General features: G+C 49.4%; 6 protein-coding genes across 6 annotated transcripts in view; 3 read left to right on the top strand and 3 right to left on the bottom strand.

The window, feature by feature from the left end:
- Positions 1-1,743, top strand: part of ETH_00003200 (uncharacterized protein) — a gene marked incomplete at both ends in the record, with an annotated part of 2,482 nt that extends 739 nt beyond the window's left edge. The window contains 3 exons of the mRNA XM_013372761.1: positions 144-259; positions 571-1,006; positions 1,346-1,743. Coding sequence (XP_013228215.1) covers positions 144-259; positions 571-1,006; positions 1,346-1,743 — 950 coding nt within the window. The remainder of the gene's footprint in view (positions 1-143; positions 260-570; positions 1,007-1,345) is intronic.
- Positions 1,744-2,134: 391 nt separating this feature from the next.
- On the top strand, positions 2,135-2,425 carry ETH_00003195 (uncharacterized protein; the record flags this gene model as incomplete). Its single annotated transcript, XM_013372760.1, has 1 exon — positions 2,135-2,425. One exon carries the CDS (start codon positions 2,135-2,137, stop codon positions 2,423-2,425), a length of 291 nt encoding a protein of 96 aa, XP_013228214.1.
- Positions 2,426-9,288: 6,863 nt separating this feature from the next.
- ETH_00003190 (RNA binding protein, putative) lies at positions 9,289-12,990 on the bottom strand (the record flags this gene model as incomplete). Its single annotated transcript, XM_013372759.1, has 7 exons — positions 9,289-9,797; positions 10,274-10,344; positions 11,089-11,210; positions 11,607-11,674; positions 11,951-12,194; positions 12,378-12,509; positions 12,721-12,990. The coding sequence occupies 7 exons, from the start codon at positions 12,988-12,990 to the stop codon at positions 9,289-9,291; spliced, it is 1,416 nt and encodes a 471-aa protein (XP_013228213.1).
- A 1,106-nt stretch (positions 12,991-14,096) lies between these two features.
- ETH_00003185 (forkhead-associated domain-containing protein, putative) lies at positions 14,097-16,859 on the top strand (the record flags this gene model as incomplete). Its single annotated transcript, XM_013372758.1, has 6 exons — positions 14,097-14,652; positions 14,906-15,000; positions 15,397-15,502; positions 15,875-16,010; positions 16,258-16,341; positions 16,682-16,859. 6 exons carry the CDS (start codon positions 14,097-14,099, stop codon positions 16,857-16,859), a joined length of 1,155 nt encoding a protein of 384 aa, XP_013228212.1.
- Positions 16,860-17,778: 919 nt separating this feature from the next.
- ETH_00003180 (uncharacterized protein) lies at positions 17,779-18,212 on the bottom strand (the record flags this gene model as incomplete). The annotated part of the gene is made up of 2 exons (XM_013372757.1): positions 17,779-17,898; positions 18,117-18,212. The coding sequence occupies 2 exons, from the start codon at positions 18,210-18,212 to the stop codon at positions 17,779-17,781; spliced, it is 216 nt and encodes a 71-aa protein (XP_013228211.1).
- A 21-nt stretch (positions 18,213-18,233) lies between these two features.
- ETH_00003175 (uncharacterized protein) lies at positions 18,234-19,448 on the bottom strand (the record flags this gene model as incomplete). Its single annotated transcript, XM_013372756.1, has 1 exon — positions 18,234-19,448. The coding sequence occupies one exon, from the start codon at positions 19,446-19,448 to the stop codon at positions 18,234-18,236; it is 1,215 nt and encodes a 404-aa protein (XP_013228210.1).
- Between the last annotated feature and the right edge of the window lie 22 nt (positions 19,449-19,470).

The raw sequence follows: 19,470 nt of genomic DNA, 5'->3' as shown, positions 1-19,470 counted from the left end.
CAGCGGCATGCAGCAGCAAGCGGCAGCAGCATCGCTACTGCTGCCCACTCCAACCACAAATGAAACCCACCTTCCGAACCACCACCAATAACCCTGCCTCTGCTGCTGCTGCTGCTGCTGCTGCTGCTTTCTGTTTGCTGCAGCACCTCTGTACAACAAAGCAGCAGAAGAGTTGTGCCGCTCGCTGAAGGCAATTGGCTGCTTCTCCGTCAGCAACTCTGTGGCAGCTTCCTTGAGCAGAGAGGCAAGAAGAGTTCAAGTTAATTTATTTGTTTTGTTTTGTTTATATATTTATATATTTATATGTGTACATATTTGTTTAAATGAATAAATTCAAATATCGAAATCGACACAAATGCAGATACTGCTCATTTTTGAAGTGTACGTACAGCTGCAGACTTGCTGCATGCAAGAAACTCCAGCAGCAAATGTGCACATTTAATTTCATCATTTTCATTTTTGGTTGTTGTTTTCTTTATTTCATTCATTTATTTTATTCATTTTGATTATTTTATTTTCTTTTATTTCCATTTTTCACTTTCACTTTGTGAATCACTGTTGTGGTTTCAGCTGCTTGCAAAATCGAAGAAGCAGCAGCAAGAGAAGTCGCAGCAGGAGGCCGCAGCAGCAGCAGCAGCTGCTGCTGCTGCGGCGGCGGCGCGGGAGCAGGAGCAGCAGCGGCAGCAGGAAGAAGCCAGGAAGCAGCAGGAAGCAGCAGCAGCAGCAGCAGCAGCAAGACAAAAGCTGCAAGAAATCGATGCTTCTCATTTGCTGTGTCTTGCTGGGCCATCTCCCGCGCAGCTGAAACAGCAAAGAGCGCGGAGAGCAGCACTGCAGGCGCAGCAGCAGCAGCAGCAGCTCCTGTGGCAGCAGCAGCAGCAGCAGCAGCAAATGCTGCAGCAGCAGCAGCATATCGAGCAGCAGCAGCAGCAAGACTTCTTCATGCAGCAGCAAATGCTCTACCCATCAGAGGAACAATGGAACAACCAACAAGAATCCTATTACAGTCAGATAAGCGCCGTTTCTTGCTGCTGCTGCTCCTGCTGCTGCTCCTGCTTCTGCTTCTCCTGAACCCCTGTTGCTGCTGCTGCAGCTGTAACTGTTGCTCCTGTGGTTCCTCCTCCTAGTTCTGCTTCTATTTCTTCTTCTTTTGTTGTTGTTTTTGTGTTTTTCTCCTGGCCCTTGCTGCCGTTGCTGCAGCAACAGCAACAGCTGCTGCTGCTGCTGCTGCACTTCCTCATTCTGCTCCTTTAGACAGTCGACTCGTGTCTATACAGCGCAGCAGGAGCGGTCTCGTTCGAAGATTTAATTTGTGCTGCTGCTGCTGTTGCTGCTGCTGCTGCAGGCTACTCCTCTTTTGACTCCCAACAGCAGCACCAGCAGCAGCAACAGCAGCAGCTGCAGCAGCAGCAGCAAATGGACCGCGATGCCTTGCGGCAGCAGATTCTGCTGCAGGAAGAGAGGATCGCTCAGCTTCAGCAGCAGCTAATGGAGCACCAGCAGGCCCGAGAGCAGCGGCGAGCAGCAGCAGCAGCAGCAGCACCAGCAGCGGATGAGGCGTACACCAGCCACGACAGCAGCAGCAGCAGCAGCAGCAGCAGCCCCTTGAGGAGCTCTTCTGCTGCTTCTTTCCTCAGCAGCAAAATGCCGCAGCAGCAAAACAGATTTGCCAGCGATTCAGCAGAAGATGGAAAACAACTCAGGAGAGACAAAGACAAAGCAAGCCTAAACCCCAAACCCTAAACCCTAACCCCAAACCCTAGCCTTCCTTCCCTAAACCCTAAACCCTAGCCTTCCTACCCTAAACCCTAAACCCTAAACCCTAGTTGTGCTGTTGTTTACCGGGACCAAACAGCCAGCAGCAAACCAATAAAGGGTGACAACTGAAAGCAGCAAATGGGCCCATTCAACTGCTGCTGTTGCTGCTTATTCAAGTGCTGCTGCTGCTGCTGCTTGTACTGCTGCTGCTGCTGCTTAAATTGCTGCCGTTGCTTCGTAAGGCGCTGCTGCTGCTGCTGCTGTTTGTGCTGCTCCTGCTATTTAATATGGTGCCGTTGCGTCTCGAAGTGCTGCTGCTGCCGTCCAGACTGCTGCTGCCACTCAACTGCTGCTGCTGCTGCTGCTGCTGCAGGCAATGACTGTGGACAGAGCCCTGGCGCTGTACCTGCAGCAAAACAACTTGGGGCCTTCTTTGCTGCGGCGGGTAGCAGCAGGAATTTACTTTTTGGGAAAGATTAAACTGGCCATAAAGTTGACTCGGCCCAGCAGCAGCAGCAGCAGCAGCAGCAGGTCCATTAACCAGCAGCTCTGCTGCATGCCCCTCCACCTGACCCACGAGGAAAAGGTGCAGCAGCAGCAGCGCTTTGTGCCTCTCCATGCCTTCCTGAAGCAGCAAGGTGTCTTCGACAGAAGCAGCAGCAGCTAGCCAGCAGCAGCAGCAGCAGCAGATAGTGAGCAACAGCAGCAGCAGATAGTGAGCAACAACAGCAGCAGCAGCTAGCCAGCAGCAGCAGCTGATAGCCAGCTGCAGCAGCTAGATCAGAAGCAGCAGCTAACCGGCAGCGGCAGCAGTTAGCTCAGCAGTGGCAGCTACATCGGCAGCAGCAGCAGCAACTAGACCTTCAGCAGCAGCAACAGCTAAATCAGCAGCAGCAGCAGCAACAGTTAGTTCAGCAGCAGCAGCAATGGCTAGATCAGCAGCAGCAGCAGCTAGCCAGAAGCAGCAGCCGACAAAACGAGCAGCAGCAGCAGCAGCAGCAAGGAAGCAGCAGCCCATGAAAGTGCCGTTTCAAATACATGATCTGCTGCATGCAAAATAAATTATATTGAAGATATATAAATATTAATTTATATATTAAATAATTCAAATATGAATTTATAAATAAAATAAATAAACTGCAACAAATACGAAAGACATCAACATATTTAGGGTGTCCGTAAGCTCCATCTACAGCAGCAAAAGAGACACCACAACTTGCCAGAAAATGGCAAACATTTATCTTTATAATCTACTCCAAACACTGCTGCTGCTGCTGCTGCTGCTGCCGCTGCTCTTGCTGCTGCTACTGTTGCTGCTGCTGCTGCTCTCGACGCTGCTATTGCTGCTGCTGTAGCTGCTGCTGCTGGGGGCGTAAGCGAAACAAATAAAGGCAGCAGGGGCACTGCCTCAGTTGCTTCAGTTCAAGTTTTATATTCATTTGGTTTTTAACAAAAAATTTGAAATTAAAAAAAATGAAATTGAAATGCTGCAGGTGGCCCTGCTGCTGCTGCTGCTCCGGTGTACGTACACCGCGCCGCAGCAGCACCGCAGCCGCTAGAGGAAAAAGGGAAATGAAACAAACCTAAAAAATGGAAAGAAATAATAAAAACTAAATAAAACAATAAATGAAATCGAAAAGAAAACAAAGGAAGGCCAAATGAGGGATAGAAAACACCTGTGGCGCACATCAGAAACCCTAAACCCTAAACCCTAAACCCTTGTGTCAACGCCCTGCAAAGAACTGCTATTAGAGCATCTTCAAAGGGAAAATGCATTCAAATCTTTTTAAAAATGAAACGCCTCTTTTTAAATTTACCTGGAACCTTCTCGGTCACAAAAAAGAGCGAGATTCAGGTGTACGTGCACCCGGTTTCCTCGCCGTGAAACCGAAATGAGCGGTTTCCTCTACACTTTCATCTAGTTGCTTTTACTTTTATTATTTATTTCCCCCTTTATTACTCTTTTCTTTCTTTTAATTTCTTTTTTGCCGGTGCTGCCGCACTCTGCACTTTGCTCTGAGGTGTACGTACACCTCACCAATTTGCGCAGCAGCACTTTCAGCACTTCACTTTGCCGGCCTTCTCCCGTATAAATAGCTACTTAAATAAAGATAATAAATAGATAATATCTATTTATTATCTATTTATTCAAATATAAAAATATTTCATCTATTTAAATATATATATATATACTTGTTTAGGCATTCTGTTCAACTTTTGCCATATTTGCACTTTGGCTCTTCTCCTACTCAGACAAAAAAAGAAAAAGCATTTGCTTTTTTGCCTTTTGTGGATTCAAATTTAATGAATTTATTTTCACTTTTGTCCCAATAAAAGTCAATTATTTCCCCTTAATTAGGCAAGCTGTAAGAAATAAATATTTACCATTTGTTTCTATTTAAAGATCTTTTAAAAGGTTAGAAAAGACATATTTTCTATTTATTTTACTTTAATTTGATTAGAGCAAAAGCAAAACTCACTTAAAGCGAAAAACGCGGCCTTGTATCCAACTTAGTTGCAATTTAAATCCGACTTAAAATTAAATCCAAATTAAATTAAATTAGATTAAATGGACAAGTAAATGAAGTTAGATGTTAATTAAATGTAAATTAAATGCACTTTAAACCGGATCAAAAAAGAGCGCAAACTATTTGTTCAAGCAAGTGTACATACACCCGGTTGCACCTGAAACATGAATATTTGAATATTTCCTTTTAATCTATTTCTTTGCAATTAAATCTTCAAAATAAATTTATTTGCAACAGATGCAGCTCTACTAAATCTATTTTTAAAATTGTTCTTGAAATGAACTTTTCGTAAAATGGAATTTCGGAATTTTGTAAAGTGTTTTTGCCTGAACATACACTCAAGCACTCAAAAGAAAATAACGAAAATGTAATTATAAATATAAATATAATTTAAAATATAATTATAATTGTAATTGCAATTATAATTATAAATAACAATCTAAACTTACATATAAATTGTAAATCTAAATCTAAAATATATTACTGCAGTTACTTCTGTGCATGTGTTCAGGTGTATGTACACCTATGTGAAGATATATACAGTAAAATAAAATAAAACGAAATATAATAAAGTACAATTACGTATAATAAAATAAGTTATACTTTATAATAATAATGTAATAGAATGTAAAAATGTACAAAAAAATACAATAAAACGTAGTAGAATAAAGTAAAGTATAATAAAGTAAAATAAAGTAAAATAAAATAAAGTGCAATAAAATAAAAGGTAATAAAATAAAATGTAATGAAATAAAATGTATAATAATAAAACGTAAGAAAGTAAAGTAAAATAAAACGTAATATAGATATAGAATAAACTTCGATAAAGTAAAATAATATAAATGTAATAATAATAAAATACAATAAAGTAGAATAAAATATATTATGCATAATCGTTATACATAATCTCTATGTCTATGTAGCCTGTACAGATGCACTAAATAATACTTGAAATAAATAAAAAGTGTTTATAAATAGGAATAAATAATATATATTTATACCAAGTGCACACAAAAGAGGTAGAAAGAGTACTTATAAAATTATTTATTTTATTTTAAAAGTAAACTCATGTAATTTATTTGCGCTATTTACTGCACGTCTGGGGTGTATGTACAGGTGGGAATGAGAAAGAACTTCATTTATGTTCATTTCGAAAACATTTAAAAGCAATTTCATCTCCGTTTTTGCCTATTTGCCATTTATGTTTCTCTGTTTTCCTTTAAATGTTATTTATTCCCTTTAATTCCCTTTAAATGTCATTTATTTTATTTTATGGAGTCTAATAAAGTACGTAAATATACACATTTGAATACTTGGGAAATTTACGAAAAGTGCATCTTTTCTGAGAAAAAGTCTGAATAAAAGTTCAAAAGAATTCTAAAAAACAAACTGAAAAACGCTGAATAAAAGATTAAAAGAATTCCTGAAATGCTAATTAAAAGAAACTTCGAAAGTCACTTCAGAAATTCGGTCAACGGCTGTTTACAGATTTCAAAAAACGCAAAAAAGCGATTTAAAATGCAAAAATAAATTCAATATACGAAAATTTAATTTAAAAATTCAACAAATAAATGAAATTGGTGAAATAAATTCCAAAATGATTCAAATTCGACAAATTTCCATCTGTGGAAATCTGAAGGGCTGGAACTCTGAGGTGTACGTACACCCCGTCACTACGGCCTAGATGAATTTCTCCCTTTTTCTTCTTTTATGTTTTTCTTTTAAAGGAATTTAAATTGAACTTTTATTTTGAATTAGGTTTTTTGTTTGATCTTTCCTTTTTTATTTCAAATGCATGCAGAAATATATTTACTCCTCTAGACTTTGCCCACATTTGCACTTGGGGATTTTCAAATCATATTTCTGAATTTCGAAAAGCTTTCGAAGTTTTAAATTCCATTTTTCATTTCCCTGCACTTCATTCGACTCAGGTGTACGTACACTCCGGCCTTTTTATCATTTTAAAAAGAAACTAAAATAAATGACGGAGCTGTAGGTACAGCACAAATGCCGAAATGCCTTTAATTCAGAATAGGCTGTTTCAGAGGCCGCAAAACAAATAAATAAATAATAAATTAGTGAACAATAAATAAATAAAGAAGTAATTAATAACCAAATAACTAAATAAGTAACTAACAAAGCTGCTTGCAAACGACAAACGAACGAAGGCCCCTATACAAATAAATAATAAAATAAATAAATAGTAAAATAAATAAGTGAATAAACGCGCATATGAACAAATAAATAAAATAAATAGTAAACGCCCAAGACTACAAAGGGCCTTCTCTAAATCTGTTTTATTTTTAAAAAATGAAAAGTGAATTTGGGGTTTCAGAAAAGAACTCAAGTGCCTCCTTTTGTGCAGTGTACGTACACCGCAACCCCCACAACCGAAACTGCAGAATTTTATAACTTTTCTAATTTAAAATTTAAAAACATTTCTTGCATGCAAGATGCATTTCAAAATAAACCAGGACTCTCTCTGTTTGCAAACCTGCAACAACCCCTCCTTTGCTGCACATGCAGCCCCACCGCCTTTTCTGCTGCTGCTGCAGCTGCTGCTGCTGCTTAAGTTCCTGCTGCTGCTGCTGCTGCTGTAGCAGCAGCAGCAGACTTTCTACGTTCTCCAGTGCTTCTCATTTTCTGACAACTTTGCCTCTCATCTTCCACTCAATTGGTTTATTTGTTTCTTTTAAAATTTTGAATATTTAAAAGCTCAATTTTATTCTTCGATTTAAATCCAAAAAGCTTCGCGGAAGTTCCCGCAAGAACAACGAATGAAGAATAAATGACAAACAAGACGATTAAAAAAAAAGTAATAAATACTTAATAAACAATTAATAAATGACAATTAAATGATAAATAAATTAACAAATAATTAACAAAATATAAAACAGTAAATCGAAAACCTCAAAAAGGCGCCGCGGTGCAGAAAATCCAGAAGAAACAAATTTTTTCCTTTGTTTCGAAACGGCGGAACAAAAAAGCGGAATTTGGAGAAAAAAGGGCGAAAAGCAGCAAAAAGCCTTTAAAAAGGAACATTTTGAAGTTTTAATTCAACTAATAATAAAATAAAACAAATTAAATGTCGAAATCCGTTTTTACTTTCGTTAAAACCGAAGAAAATGACACATGCAAGTGCCGGCGCGCTGTACGTACACCTGGGCTGCATGCACCTTCAACTCCGAACCCAAAGGCTCAAATTAAAATGGAATTAAAATGAAATTAAAATGCAATTTAAATGAAATTAAAAAACAATTAAAATAAAATTCATTTAAATTCTACATAAATGGAGATGGAAAGGGCTTGAGGACCAAAAGACGGAAGTGATGCAGAAAATAAAAAAAGACAAATGAAGAACAAATGGACAGCAATTAAGAATAAATAATAAATAATAAATAAACAAAATAACAATAAATAATAACAATAATACATTATGGTGAATAACAATAAATATTAATTTAGAAACAAAGACTGCCTTACGAAACCCTAAACCCTAGGCCCTAAATCCTAGGCGTTGAAGGCCGAGCGACACGCAAGCAGAAACCCCTAGACCCTCATTTTGGATTCTTTTATTCCTTTAAAACCCTAAACCCTTTTTAAACCCTAAATCCTTCCACCCGCTGCGACGGGGCACTTCGTATCTGTTCAGGGCTTGAGGTGGCAAACCCTAAACCCTAAACCCTAAACCCTAGCCACGCAGGGTTTCCCGAGGGTCCCTTCGAGCTCCGCCTTAAGAGTTTTTTTCTTGAGTCTCTTTCCTTTTAGTTTAAATCCTCCTTTTAGATTTTATTTTCTCATTTTCTGTCTTTTCCGTTCTTCAGAGACCAGAAATAAACCCTAAACCCTAAACCCTAAACCCTCAGAGCAAACCCTCGTCGCAAGTGCGAAGCCTCGCTGCTGCACGCTCACTGCGCTTTGCTCGAAACCCTAAACCCTAAACCCTAAACCCTAGCGTAAGCCTCTCCCACGCCCCCTGCGCCTAAACCCTAGTAAACCCTAGGCCGTAGAGCTGTTCTCGCGTGCCCGCTGCGCAAACCCTAAACCCTAAACTCTAAACCCTAAACTCTAAACCCTAGAGAGGGCCCCGTTGGCTGTTCTTCTGAAGTCAAGTTTAAAAATTTCGGGTGTATAGGCAGGTGTGCCTGCGCGAGCGCTGGGGTGTACAGGCAGCTCTGTGCAGTTAACTGATTAGAATTAAAGTAAATATAAATTAAATTTAATTAAAATTGAAACAAATATAAATTTAATTTACTTTAATCGCTCCTGCCTTGGTGGCCAACTAGTTCAGGTGTACGTACACCCCAATTAGCGCTACAGGACACAGTCTGTTGCTGAAGACTTCTTTTTTTCATTTTATTTATTTTCAATTTTAAATATCCCTCAGCAGCACTACAGCAGCACAAGGACTCTACTCAGGTGTACAGACAACTTGGCCTTTGCCGCTGCAACAAGTTACCAACTGCTGCTGCTGCTGCTGCTGCTACTGCGCTCTTCTCAGCAGCGGCAGCCGCCGCTGCTGCTGACCTCAGCCTATTGCATTTGCAGCAAGCGCTGCTGCTCCTGCTGCTCCTGCTGCAGCTACTGCTGCTGCTCCTGCTGCAGCTACTGCTGCTGCTCCTGCTGCAGCTACTGCTGCTGTGTCTTCTCGGGCTCCCTAGAGGCTGCAACGGCTATAGACAGAGTTGCTGCTACACTATTGTTGCTGCTGCTGTTGCTGCTGCTGCTTCTCGGTCCCTTACATCTGCCCCCTCCCCTCGGCCTCACACTGCCGCTGCTGCTGCTGCTGCTGCTGCTGCTTCTGCTGCAGATTACGTGCGCCGCACAGGAATGAGCACAGCAGCAAACACCCTACCCTGCACAGAGGCAAATCAAGAATAGCTGCACCTCCCCACCCCACTGCTGCTGCCGCTGCTGCTGCTGCCGCTGCCGCTGCTGCTGCTGCTGCTGCTGCTGCCGCTGCTGCTGCTGCTGCTGGTGCCGTTGCTGCTGCTGCTGCTGCTCAGTAGGGCTGCGACCTCTGGGTCATTTTGGCTGCTCTGGCCCTCATGGCGCCCTGGACATCATAGGGGTCTGTGATTTGCTGCTGCTCTGCTGCTGCTGCTGCTGCTGCTTGGTGGCCGTAAATGTCCTGGGGGCCCCCCGCAACAACATAGCTGTACCCTGGAGACACAAACATGCCCCCGGGGGCCCCCCCATAACTTAGCTGCTGCTGCGGCTCCCCCACTGGATAATAAGCTGCTCCGTAGGCGCTGGGGGCGACTGCTGCTGCAGCAGGAGCAGCAGCAGCAACAGCAGCAGCAGGCGCAGCAACGGCGGCGTGGGGAAACACGGAGTAGGGGTCCTGCAGGGGCCCCCGGGGGGGCCCTGCTGCTGCTGCTGCTGCTGCAGCAGCAGCAACAGGATGCAAAGTCATTTCTAATGGAACAAAATCTAAAGCAGGAACTGCTGCTCTCATTGAACGAACCATCACTCCCCCCCCCTGCGCAGAAGGCGGGGGCCGCCGCGGCGCTGCGCACAAACCCTAAACCCTAAACCCTAAACCCTAGACCCTGGACCCTCAGGACTGGAGCCTGGAGGTGGGGCTCTAAGGATGTGAGGCGAAGCTTAGCCATGAGACCTAAACCCTAAACCCTAACCCCTAAGTTGAGGACCTTAGGGATATACAGCGGCCCAAACCCTAAACCCTAAACCCTAAACCCTAACGGCTGCAAGGACAAAAGGCAGGAGAAGAGAATCTGCTGCTTCGCCGCCGCCGAGACTGCAAGATTGGTTTGAGCTAGGGTTTAGGGTTTGCAGCAGCAGCAAGGGTTTAGGATTGGATTAGGGTTTTGTGAAGGTTTTTAGCTAGGGTTTGGGGTTTTGAAAAGATCTAGTAAGGCTAGGGCCCGGACTCGGCATAGGGTTTAGGCTAGGGTCTAGACTTATACTGAGGCCTGGATAGACCTCAAATTAGGGTTTAGGGTTTAGGGTTTTGGAAGACGCACGGGGTTTGCTGGAGGTGCTCGAGCCGCCGCCGCTGGCCGCCTCCGCCTCTTTCTGGTTTCGCATTTCCTCTCTGCAAGAAAAAGAAATTCAAATAAAACAAAATAAATTAAAACCCCAAATTAAATAAATATAAATTAGTTAATTAAAATTAGTCAATTAAAAGGTAGACTGATTGAAAAAAGGCAGGAAAAAGAATAAGAAATGAGGCAGACGGAACAGAAACGAGCTGCAGCGAAAAGGCCGGAGCAGCAAACCCTAAATTAGGGTTTCGCTCTGCTGCGCCCAGTAACGCCCTACGAATTAAATCATCTATTCCCCAAATCAGGGTTTAGTGTCCTGGCCACTCCTCCAACTGGATTTGTCTAAACCGCTGATCTAGGCTTTGGGCTATCCGCTAAACCCTAAACTAGGGTTTAGCTTGTCTGATAAACTAGACGAGCTGACTGCAGTGGTAGCTGGAAACCCTGTTTTAGGGTTTCCAGCTACCACTGCCTACAGCATGCTGCCTCTCGCTAGAGATTGGCACTGGCGTCAAACTCTTAATGAGGGCTTAACTGCACCTCAGAACCCCGAATTAGGGTTTGGGGCTCTCTACAACTGCCTCGCCTTCTCTAAGCAGCATCGCTAAACCCTAAATTGGTGGTTCCTCAGATACTGAACCCAAAAGCCTAAATTAGGGTCTGGGGCCGCACTGTCTACACCCTCTCGGCCCAACAAGTGCACTGCTGCTCGCAGAGAGTCCGAGCTGCCGCCTGCGCAAACCCCAAACCCCAAGCCCCAAACCCTAAACCCTAAATTAGGGTTTGCAACTCACTTGTCCACGGCCTTCTTAACCTCCACCACAACATCTCCCAGCTGGTGATGGCCCACAGCCATTTTGGCCGAATGAGGGAAAGCGAAAACCAAAAACCCAAAACCCCTCATGCGCCCAGTCACCTGCAGCAGCAGCAGCAGCAGCAAGATTAGCAGCAGCAGCAGCAGCAAGATTTGCAGGTGCAGCAGCTGCGAGATTCGCAGGTGCAAAAGCAGCTAGACTTGTCGCAGAAACAGGAATCACTCAGAGCACAAAACGCCTCACGCGCCCCATCAGCAGCAGCAGCAGCAGCAGCAAGATCAGCAGCAGCAGCAGCGAAGCTAAAAACTGCAGCTTGCAGCCGCAAAAGCAGAAAAAAAGAATTCGAATTTGCAGCTGTTGGACTCAGCCAAACGGAGAACTCAGCAAACCGGCTGCAGCAGCAACAAACCCTCCACCACCACTGCTGCTGCTGCTGCTATTCTGCTTCTGCTGCTGCTGCGATTGCTGCTGCTGCTGCTACTGCTGCTGCTGCTTGCCTTATCATAGAAGAAGTCCACTCGCTTGACCATTCCAAACCGCCGCGAGAAGAAGCCGTGGATGTCCTCTGCATGCAAACAGATGACACAAACAGCTGCAGCTAGCCAGCTAGCCAGCTAGCTAAAATGTGGCTAGCTAGCTAGCCAGCCAAAAATAAACGTAGGCAGGTAGCTAGCTAGCCAATAAATGTAGCTAGCCAGCCGGTAAGCGCAGTTAGCCAGCTAGCTAGACAGATGGCTAGCTAAGCAGCCAGCCAACGAGCTAGCTAGCTAGCCAACACTCCCAGCCAGCTAGCTAGCCAGCTAGCTAGCTAGCTAGCTAGCTAGCTGGTGGCGCGGCTGACCAGTGGTCATGGTGGGGGGAATTCCCCCAATGAAGACTTTGCATTCCTTCTCATCAGGGTCTTCTGCTGCTGGGGGGCCCCCTGCTGCAGCAGGGGGGCCCCCCCCAGGGGGGCCCCCCTCATCAGCCCGCTGGGGAGAGGGGCCCCCGGGGGCCCCCGGGGGGCCCCCCCTGGGGGGCCCCAGGCCGGGGGCCCTCAGGCCTGGGTAGTAAGTGGTTCTGGGGATAGCGCGGCGAAGCTCCACCTGAAAACAAACCCTAAACCCTAAACCCTAAACCCTAAACCCTCAACCCTGGCGCTGCGCGACCCAGGAAGGCCCCGGGCTGCCCACAGACGCGCCCCAAAACGCAGCGACGCCCCCGCGACCCCTCCCGCTGCTGCTGCTGCTGCTGCTGCCGCTGCTGCTGCTGCTGCTGCTGCTTCTGACCTCGTTGCCGCCAATGGTGTGGGGCCCCATGCAGTAAGCCCTGAGGGTTTCCTTTTCTGTATTGAAAGTCACAAAGCCGAAGCAGCGGCTGCGGTTCAGCTTCTTGTCAAACATCACCACTGCGCTCCGCACCTGCAGCAAACCCTAAACCCTAAACCCTAAACCCTAAACCCTAGCCCTAAACCCGACCAGAGCAGCCCCACAGCCTGCTTGTTCCCCCCGCCCCTGCAGCAGCAGCAGCAGCTGCTGCTGCTGCTGCAGCTACTCCTACTCGCCCTGCGCCTCTGCCGCTGCCGCTGCCGCTGCCGCTGCTGCTGCTGCTGCTGCTGCTGCTGCTGCTTACTGCTCCGTACTGCTTGAAGTACTCCTCGAGGTCGGCCTCGGTGGTGCTAGGGTTTAGGCCCCCCACGAAGAGTTTGCAAACATCTATGGGTTCTCTTTCGAGCAGCGGGGGGCCCCCCGGCGCAAACCCTGGGGCCAGAACTAAGGGTACTGGACCCATGGGGGCCCCCGGGGGGGCCCCCCCCACGGGGGGAAAGGCCCCGGGCATGAGGGCAGCAGCAGGCGGCAGCGCAGCGCCGTCTGGGCGGCTGTAGGGCAGCGGCACGAACATCTAGGGTTTAGGGTTTAGGGTTTGGGGTTTAAGGGGTGGGGGTTGGGATTTGGGGGGGCCGCAGGCCGTGGGGGGCGCGAAAGAGGCAAACACAGACGCCACAGTGTCCGCACTGCTGCTGCTGCTGCTGCGGCTGCTGCTGGTGCTGCTGCGGAGGCAGGGGGCGGCGCGCTGCAGCGCTGCTGTCAGCTGCTGCTGCGGGGGAGAACTTTCAAGGATTCAGAAGCTGCGCAGGCAGCAGAAACTGCAGTAATAACAATGCCAACTGCTGCTGCAGCTGCAGCAGCAACTGCAACAGCAGCAAACGCAGGGGAGCCGCAGCAGCAGCCGTAGACGGCCGCCGGAAGCGCACGAGCAGCCGCTGCAGCAGCAGCAGCAGCGGCAACAGAAGCAGCAGCAAAAGCAAAGCTAAAAAAGCAAAAAGACAGAGCACAACTAATTACCGAGAATGAAACGAATGAAGTGCAGCAGCGGCAAACGCACCGAGCCACACCCAAGTGGCTGCAGCAGCAGCAACAGCAGCAACAGCTGCAGAACGCAAGGCTGCGCATGCAGGGCTGCTGCTGCTGCGACCTGCTGCTCCTAGTCCCGTTATGCAGCAAAGTGTTATATCCATTTATTACTAAGTTTTGCTGCCGAGGCTCCCTCGCAGCGGCGCAGCAGCAGCGGGAGAGCAGCTGCAGCAGCAGCACCGGCTGCAGCAGCACCAGATCTGTCCCTGCAGCAACCGCAGCAGCTCTAACACTCTACCCTCCGTTGCCTTTCTTTTTGCTACTCTTTAAGCCCCTCGCAGCGCGGGCCACTGGCCAACAGACAAGGGTTTAGGGTCTAGGGTTTAGGGTTTAGGGTTTAGGGTCTACGACTGGGGGTTTAGGGTGTGAGTGGAGAGTTGCTGCAGCGCCGCTGCAGCAGTGGGCTCTGGCAGCCACAGCAGCGGCAGAAAAGGCTGCAGAAAACAAGCAGCAGCTGCAGCAGCGTGGCGAGCACCAGCAGCAAACGCAGCAGCCGCCGCAGCGCGACGAACAGCGGCAGCAGCAGCAGCAGCTGCAGCAGCTGCAGCAGCAACCTTCCCTGAGAAAGCAGCCGATCTGGGTGACAGCAAGAAGATGGGGGGCGAAAGCTACCGCAGCAGCAGCCACAGCAGCAGCAGCAGCAGCAGCAGCAGGCAAGACACAATGCCACCTGGCTCATGGCAGCGGACTAAGCAGGAGTCCTGCTACCCTTCTTATAGCAGCAGCAGCAGCAGCAGCAGCCGAAGCCATAGGGGGGGCTGGGATGTAAAGCCGGAGCAGCAAGACACAGCAGCAACAGCAGCAACAGCAGCACGGACCAGATGGCGCAGCCGCAGCCCGCAGCGCGGGGCCCCTGCTGCTGCTGCTGCCGCTGCAGCAGCAGCAAATGGCGGTTCGTATAAGCGCGTGAAGGAGGAAGAAGCCTTTGATTCGGCGACAGCTGCTGCTGCTGCTGCAGCACGAGCAGAACTGGCAGCAGCAGCAGCAGCAGCAAGCAAACAAGAAGCAGCAAAAAGAGCCAAAGAAGAACCAAGAAGCAGAAGGAGACGCCGCGAAGAAGATGCAGCAGCAGCAGCAGCAAACTATGAGTGGGGCGGAAAGGAGATAGAAAAAAAGGAAAGAGACAAAAGTCAAGAAAGATTCAAACCCGGTACTTTGGTGCTGCCGCTGCTGCTGCTGCTGCTAGTGCGGTTGCTGCAAAGGCTGCTGCTTTTCCGGTGGTTGCTTCTGCGGTTAATCCTGTTGCTGCTGCTGCTATACCTGTTGTTGCTCCTGCTACCGCTGAACTGCTGTTGTTCTTGCTGCTGCTGCTGCTGCGTCTGTGCTGCGTTGGTGACTGCCCACTGCCCGGGCTCCTGCTGCTGCTGCATCTGCTGCTGCATCTGCTGCTGCTGCTGCTGCAGCGCTGAAGCCAACCTTTGAACCTTCTGGGCTGCTTGCGGAGGACGCTGGAGAGGCAGCAGCAACACAAATGGAAAGAAACGGCGTTCCGCTTAAGGTGCTGCTGCTGTTGCTGCTGCTGCTGCTGCTGCGGCTGCTGCTGCTGTTGCATAGAGTAGCTGGTGGTGCAGCTGCTGCTGTTGTTGTTGTAGTCTGTTTTGCCGTTGCTGCTGTTGTTGTTGTTGCATGTTCCGCTGTTGCTGCTGCTGCTGTTGCTGCTTGTAGTAATCCCAAGGGTATCTGCAGCAGCAGTTTATGAAGCAGCAGCAGGGTTACGCTGTGCTGTTGTTGCTGCTGCTGCTGCTTCTGGCTGCTATGCTGCCTGTGCTGCTGCTGCCGTCTCATGTGAATTCGCATCTGCTGTGCTGCTGCTGCTGCTGTGCTTCTACTGCCGCTTCCTGCTGCTTCTCCCCTGCTGCTGCTGTTGCCGCTGCTGCTGCTGCTGCTGCTGCAGCACGGGCCTCCTGCTGACGAAAGCCTGCCGGACAAGAAGTGGCGTCTTTACCAATTCAAGAAGCAGCACCGCAAAAGCCTCGCCTCTCCTGACGAAGAGCCCGGAAGTACTTTATTTATTTATTTATTTCATTTACTTAAATATTTATTCATTTATTTATTTAATTTATTTATCTATTTATTTGTTATGTTGGATTCAATTTGCTGCGCTTCGTTTGGTTGCCGCTGCTGCGCTCGCGCGTCTTCGCTGCACCTAGTGCTGCTGCTGCTGCAGCTTTGCTGCTGCTGCTGCTGCACTTTCGTTGTTGTTGCTGCTGCTGTATTTCCTCCGTTGCTGCTGCAGCAGCTGCTGCGCCTTCTGCTGCTGCTGCGTCTGTCCTCTTTCCTGCTGTTGTTGCGTGCGTTCGGCTTCCCGCTGCACCTGCTGCGTGTTCCTGCTTGCTGCTGCTGCTGCGCTGCTGCTGCTGCTGCTGCTGCAGAGGTGCTGCACATCCACCGGCGTTCTTGGTTTCTCTTTGGAAAAGACAACAGGGTTGCTGACGTTTTGCTGCTGCACCCCACAGTCTCTAAGCAGCACGCCGTGCTGCAGTACAGGCGCCGCTTCGGCAACGTAGTGTACGTGCAGCAGCAGCAGCAGCAGCAGCAGCAGCAGTAGGAGAAGCAGTAGCAGTAGCAGTAGTAGTAGCAGCAGCAGCAGCAATAGCAGCAGAGCAGCAGCGAAGTGCTTCTTGTGCCTAGTAGTTTGATTTTGTGTGTCTCCCCCACTTTGAACATTTTATTTGTTGCTGCTCTTCGCCTCACCCTACAGCAGCAGCAGCAGCAACAGCAGCAGCAGCAGCAGGTGGTTGTGTTGCTTGAACAGGCCCTACATAATAGACCTGGAGAGCACCAACGGCACTTATCTAAACGACGAAAGAGTAGAAGCAGCAAGATATATAGAACTCAGGTAAACCCTAAACCCTAAACCCTAAACCCTAGACTTTCTGATTTCTAAACCCTTGCAACTTCTAGAAAGGTGCTTCAATCCCTTTATCCTTTTCTCGCTGCTACAAACGCTAATCCGTAGATTCTTAAAGCGAGCAGCCACAGCCCTGCTGCTGCTGCTATTGCTGCTGCTGCTGCTGCTGTGGTGTTGCTGCTACTACTGCTTGCGTTACTATGGCTACCACTGCTCATCCCGCTCTCACTACTACACGCTAATTGCTACTGCTGCTGCTACTGGTGCTGCTGCTACTGGTGCTGCTGCTGCTATTGCTGCTGCTGCTATTGCTGCTGCTGCTGCTTAGGGAGGGCGACACGCTGCGCTTTGGAAAAAGCACTCGGGAGTTTGTGCTACTGCACAGCGGCAGCGTTGACGTGAAAATGTCTTATGAGGAGTTTCTGCAGCAAAGAGACAAAGAAAAGCAGCAGCAGCAGCAGCAGCAGCAGCAGGTGGGGTCCAGCACCTCTACAGCGCCTGTCTAGGCGCACGGGAGGGCATAAGCAGCTGCCGCTGTTGCAGCTGCTGCTGCTGCTGCTGCTGCTTGCTCTTGGTGCAGCAGTGCGCCGCGCCAGTGGCAACCGAAGGAAATGCAGCAACAGCAGCAGCTGCTGCTGCTGCTGCTGTTGCTTTTGCTGGCGTTTTATTCTCTACGCGTCATCAAGTGACGTCAAGTTCTGCTTGGCTTCTAAAAGAAACTGAAGGGCAGGCCCCTATGGCAGCAGCAGCAGCTGCTGCTGCTGCTGTCGTTGCAGCAGCTGCTGCTGCTGATGTAAATTAACCCGAATAGAAGCAGAACTAGCAACGGCAGATCAAGAGGTAGAGGCGAGTGCAGACAGCAGCAGCAACACCACGAAAGCAGTAGCAACAGCAGTAAAGCAGTAGCAGCAGCAGGAAGGAAGCAGCATTAGCAGCAGGAGCAACAGCAGGAGCAGCAGCAGGAGCAGCAGCAGAAGCAGCAGCAGCAGCAGAAGAGCAGCAGCAGCAACACTCGCCTGCGGCTGGCAGGCCTTTATAAGATCAAAATAAAATAAAACTAAACTAAATAAAAGGAAAAAAGGAATTGTTAGCAGCGAGCGACTAAGCAGCTAAATGGCTGTATGCTTTTTCGCTGCTGCCTTGTTGCTGCAGCAGCAGCAGGAGCGGCAGCTGCAGCAGCACCGGCAGCAATTGCAGCAGCAGCAACAGTAGCAAGAGCGGCAATGCAAATCCATTGTACGGCAGGCTCAGTGAAGCCCAGAGGGGCAAAAGCAGCTGCCGCTATTGCCGCTGCTGCTGCTGTTGCTGCTGCTGCTGCTGCATAGAGCAGCTACTGGACAGCCCTGTAGCCGCCGCTCGTTAATCCTGCTGCTCCTGTTGCTGTTTTCCCTGCCGCTGCTGCTGCTATCCCTGCCGCTGCTGCTGCTATCCTTGCCGCTGCTGCTGCTGTGCTGCTGCTGCTGGAATCTCTGCTGCTGCTGCTGCTATTCCTGCTGCTGCTGCTGTTGCTGCAGTGGCTGCAGGAACTTGTGTCTCACTCTCCTTCTGCATAATGGACACTCGAGGACCTCAGCCAGCCGCCGCCCCCAGCAGTCCTGGGGAAGAAAACACGCAGCAAAGGCTACTGTTGCTGCAGCAGCAGCAGAAGCAGCAGCAACAGCAGCGGCAGCAGCAGCAGCAGCAGCAGCAGTGACATACCTTGCAAGCCGTATGCCCGCACACAATGGACTGCAGCAGGGTCCCCTCAGTAGCGCAGATCAAGCATTCACCGACTTGCTGCTGCTGCTTTTGCTGCTGCTGCTGCTCTTGCTGCTGCTGCTGAGCAGCAGCTGGGCCCTCAGTGGGGTGGGGCGCAGCATCAGGGTGCGTCTCTGGCGAGGTCAAGTTGCTGCGCGCATCACCAGCTTCTGCTGCTGCTGCTGCTGCTGCTGCTGCCGCTGCTCGGCAACAGCAGGGCGCTCGAGCAAGGCGGTGCACATCGCCTCAACGATCGCCGCGTACTGCCTCGCCGCTGCTGCTCCGCTGTTGCTGCTGCTGCCCCTATGCAGACCCTTGGACTGCTGCTGCTGCTGCTGCTGGTGCTGCTGCTGCTGCTGTGGCTTCCTAACAGCAGAGAGCTGCTTCAGCATCAGGCAAAAGGCTGGGTAAGCCTCCTGCAGCTCTTCCTTGAGGCTCTGGAGCAGCTGCCGCCCTGTGTCCCGCGCGGACTCGCGACTAACATCGCTGCTGCTGCTGCTGCTGTTGCTGCTGCTGCTGTTGGTGCTGCTGCTGTTGCTGCTGCTGCTGCTGCTGCTGTTGCTGCTGCTGCTGCCGCTGTTACTGCTGCTGCTGCTGCTTTGAGAAGAACCTTCGGCTGTGTCCTCTGGGGGGCACTGGGCGCGCGCGCCTTCATCTTGGGGCGCTTGCTGCTGCTGCTGCTGCTGCTGCTGAGCTGCTGCTGCTGCTGTTGGCGCTGGTGCTGGTGCTGGCTTGCTGCCAGCAGCAAACCCTATTGCTGCATTTGTTAGTGCCACTAAACAAGAAGATGGGGGCCCTCTTTTCTGAGTTGCTGCTGCTGCTGCGGCTGGTGCTGCTCTTCTCTTAAGGGGCCTTGCGCCCTGCTGCTGCAGCAGCAAATGCCTTCTGCGTGCCGCGCTAGCTTCTGCAGCTGCTGCGCTTTCCGCCCCATCTTTGCTGCTGCTGTTGCATTGTTGTGCTGCTGCTTCTGCTGCTGCTATTCCCTCCAGTTGTGTGGCGGCAGTCTTGCCCAGCAGCGCCTTCGTCTGCTGCAGCAGCTGCTGCTGCTTATTCCCACTGGCGTCCCTACGAGCAGCAGCAGCAGCAGCTGCTGCTGCAGGGTTCAGCAGCTGGCTCGCTGCCGCAGTGGCAGCAGCAGCAGCAAGATACAGCGGCCCTGCTGCTCTCTCGAGCTGCTGCCAGTCAAAAGCAGCAGCGGGATAGCTGCAGCCAATCTCCTCTTTGAGTTTGCTGTTTGCTGCATCTCGAAGTGCCGCAGGAACAGCAGCAAAAAATGCCGCTGCTGCTGCTGCTGCTGCTGCCAGCTCCAGCGGCGGCGACAGCTGAGACCGCACCCAGCAAGAAAGGCTCCGCCTCATCGCCGGCTGCGCGAATCTGCAG

The sequence above is a fragment of the Eimeria tenella genome, genomic scaffold (genome assembly GCF_000499545.2).
Source record: "Eimeria tenella Houghton genomic scaffold, Eth_scaff107, whole genome shotgun sequence".
Taxonomy (NCBI): domain Eukaryota; phylum Apicomplexa; class Conoidasida; order Eucoccidiorida; family Eimeriidae; genus Eimeria; species Eimeria tenella.
This window is presented reverse-complemented; position numbering and strand designations above follow the sequence as displayed.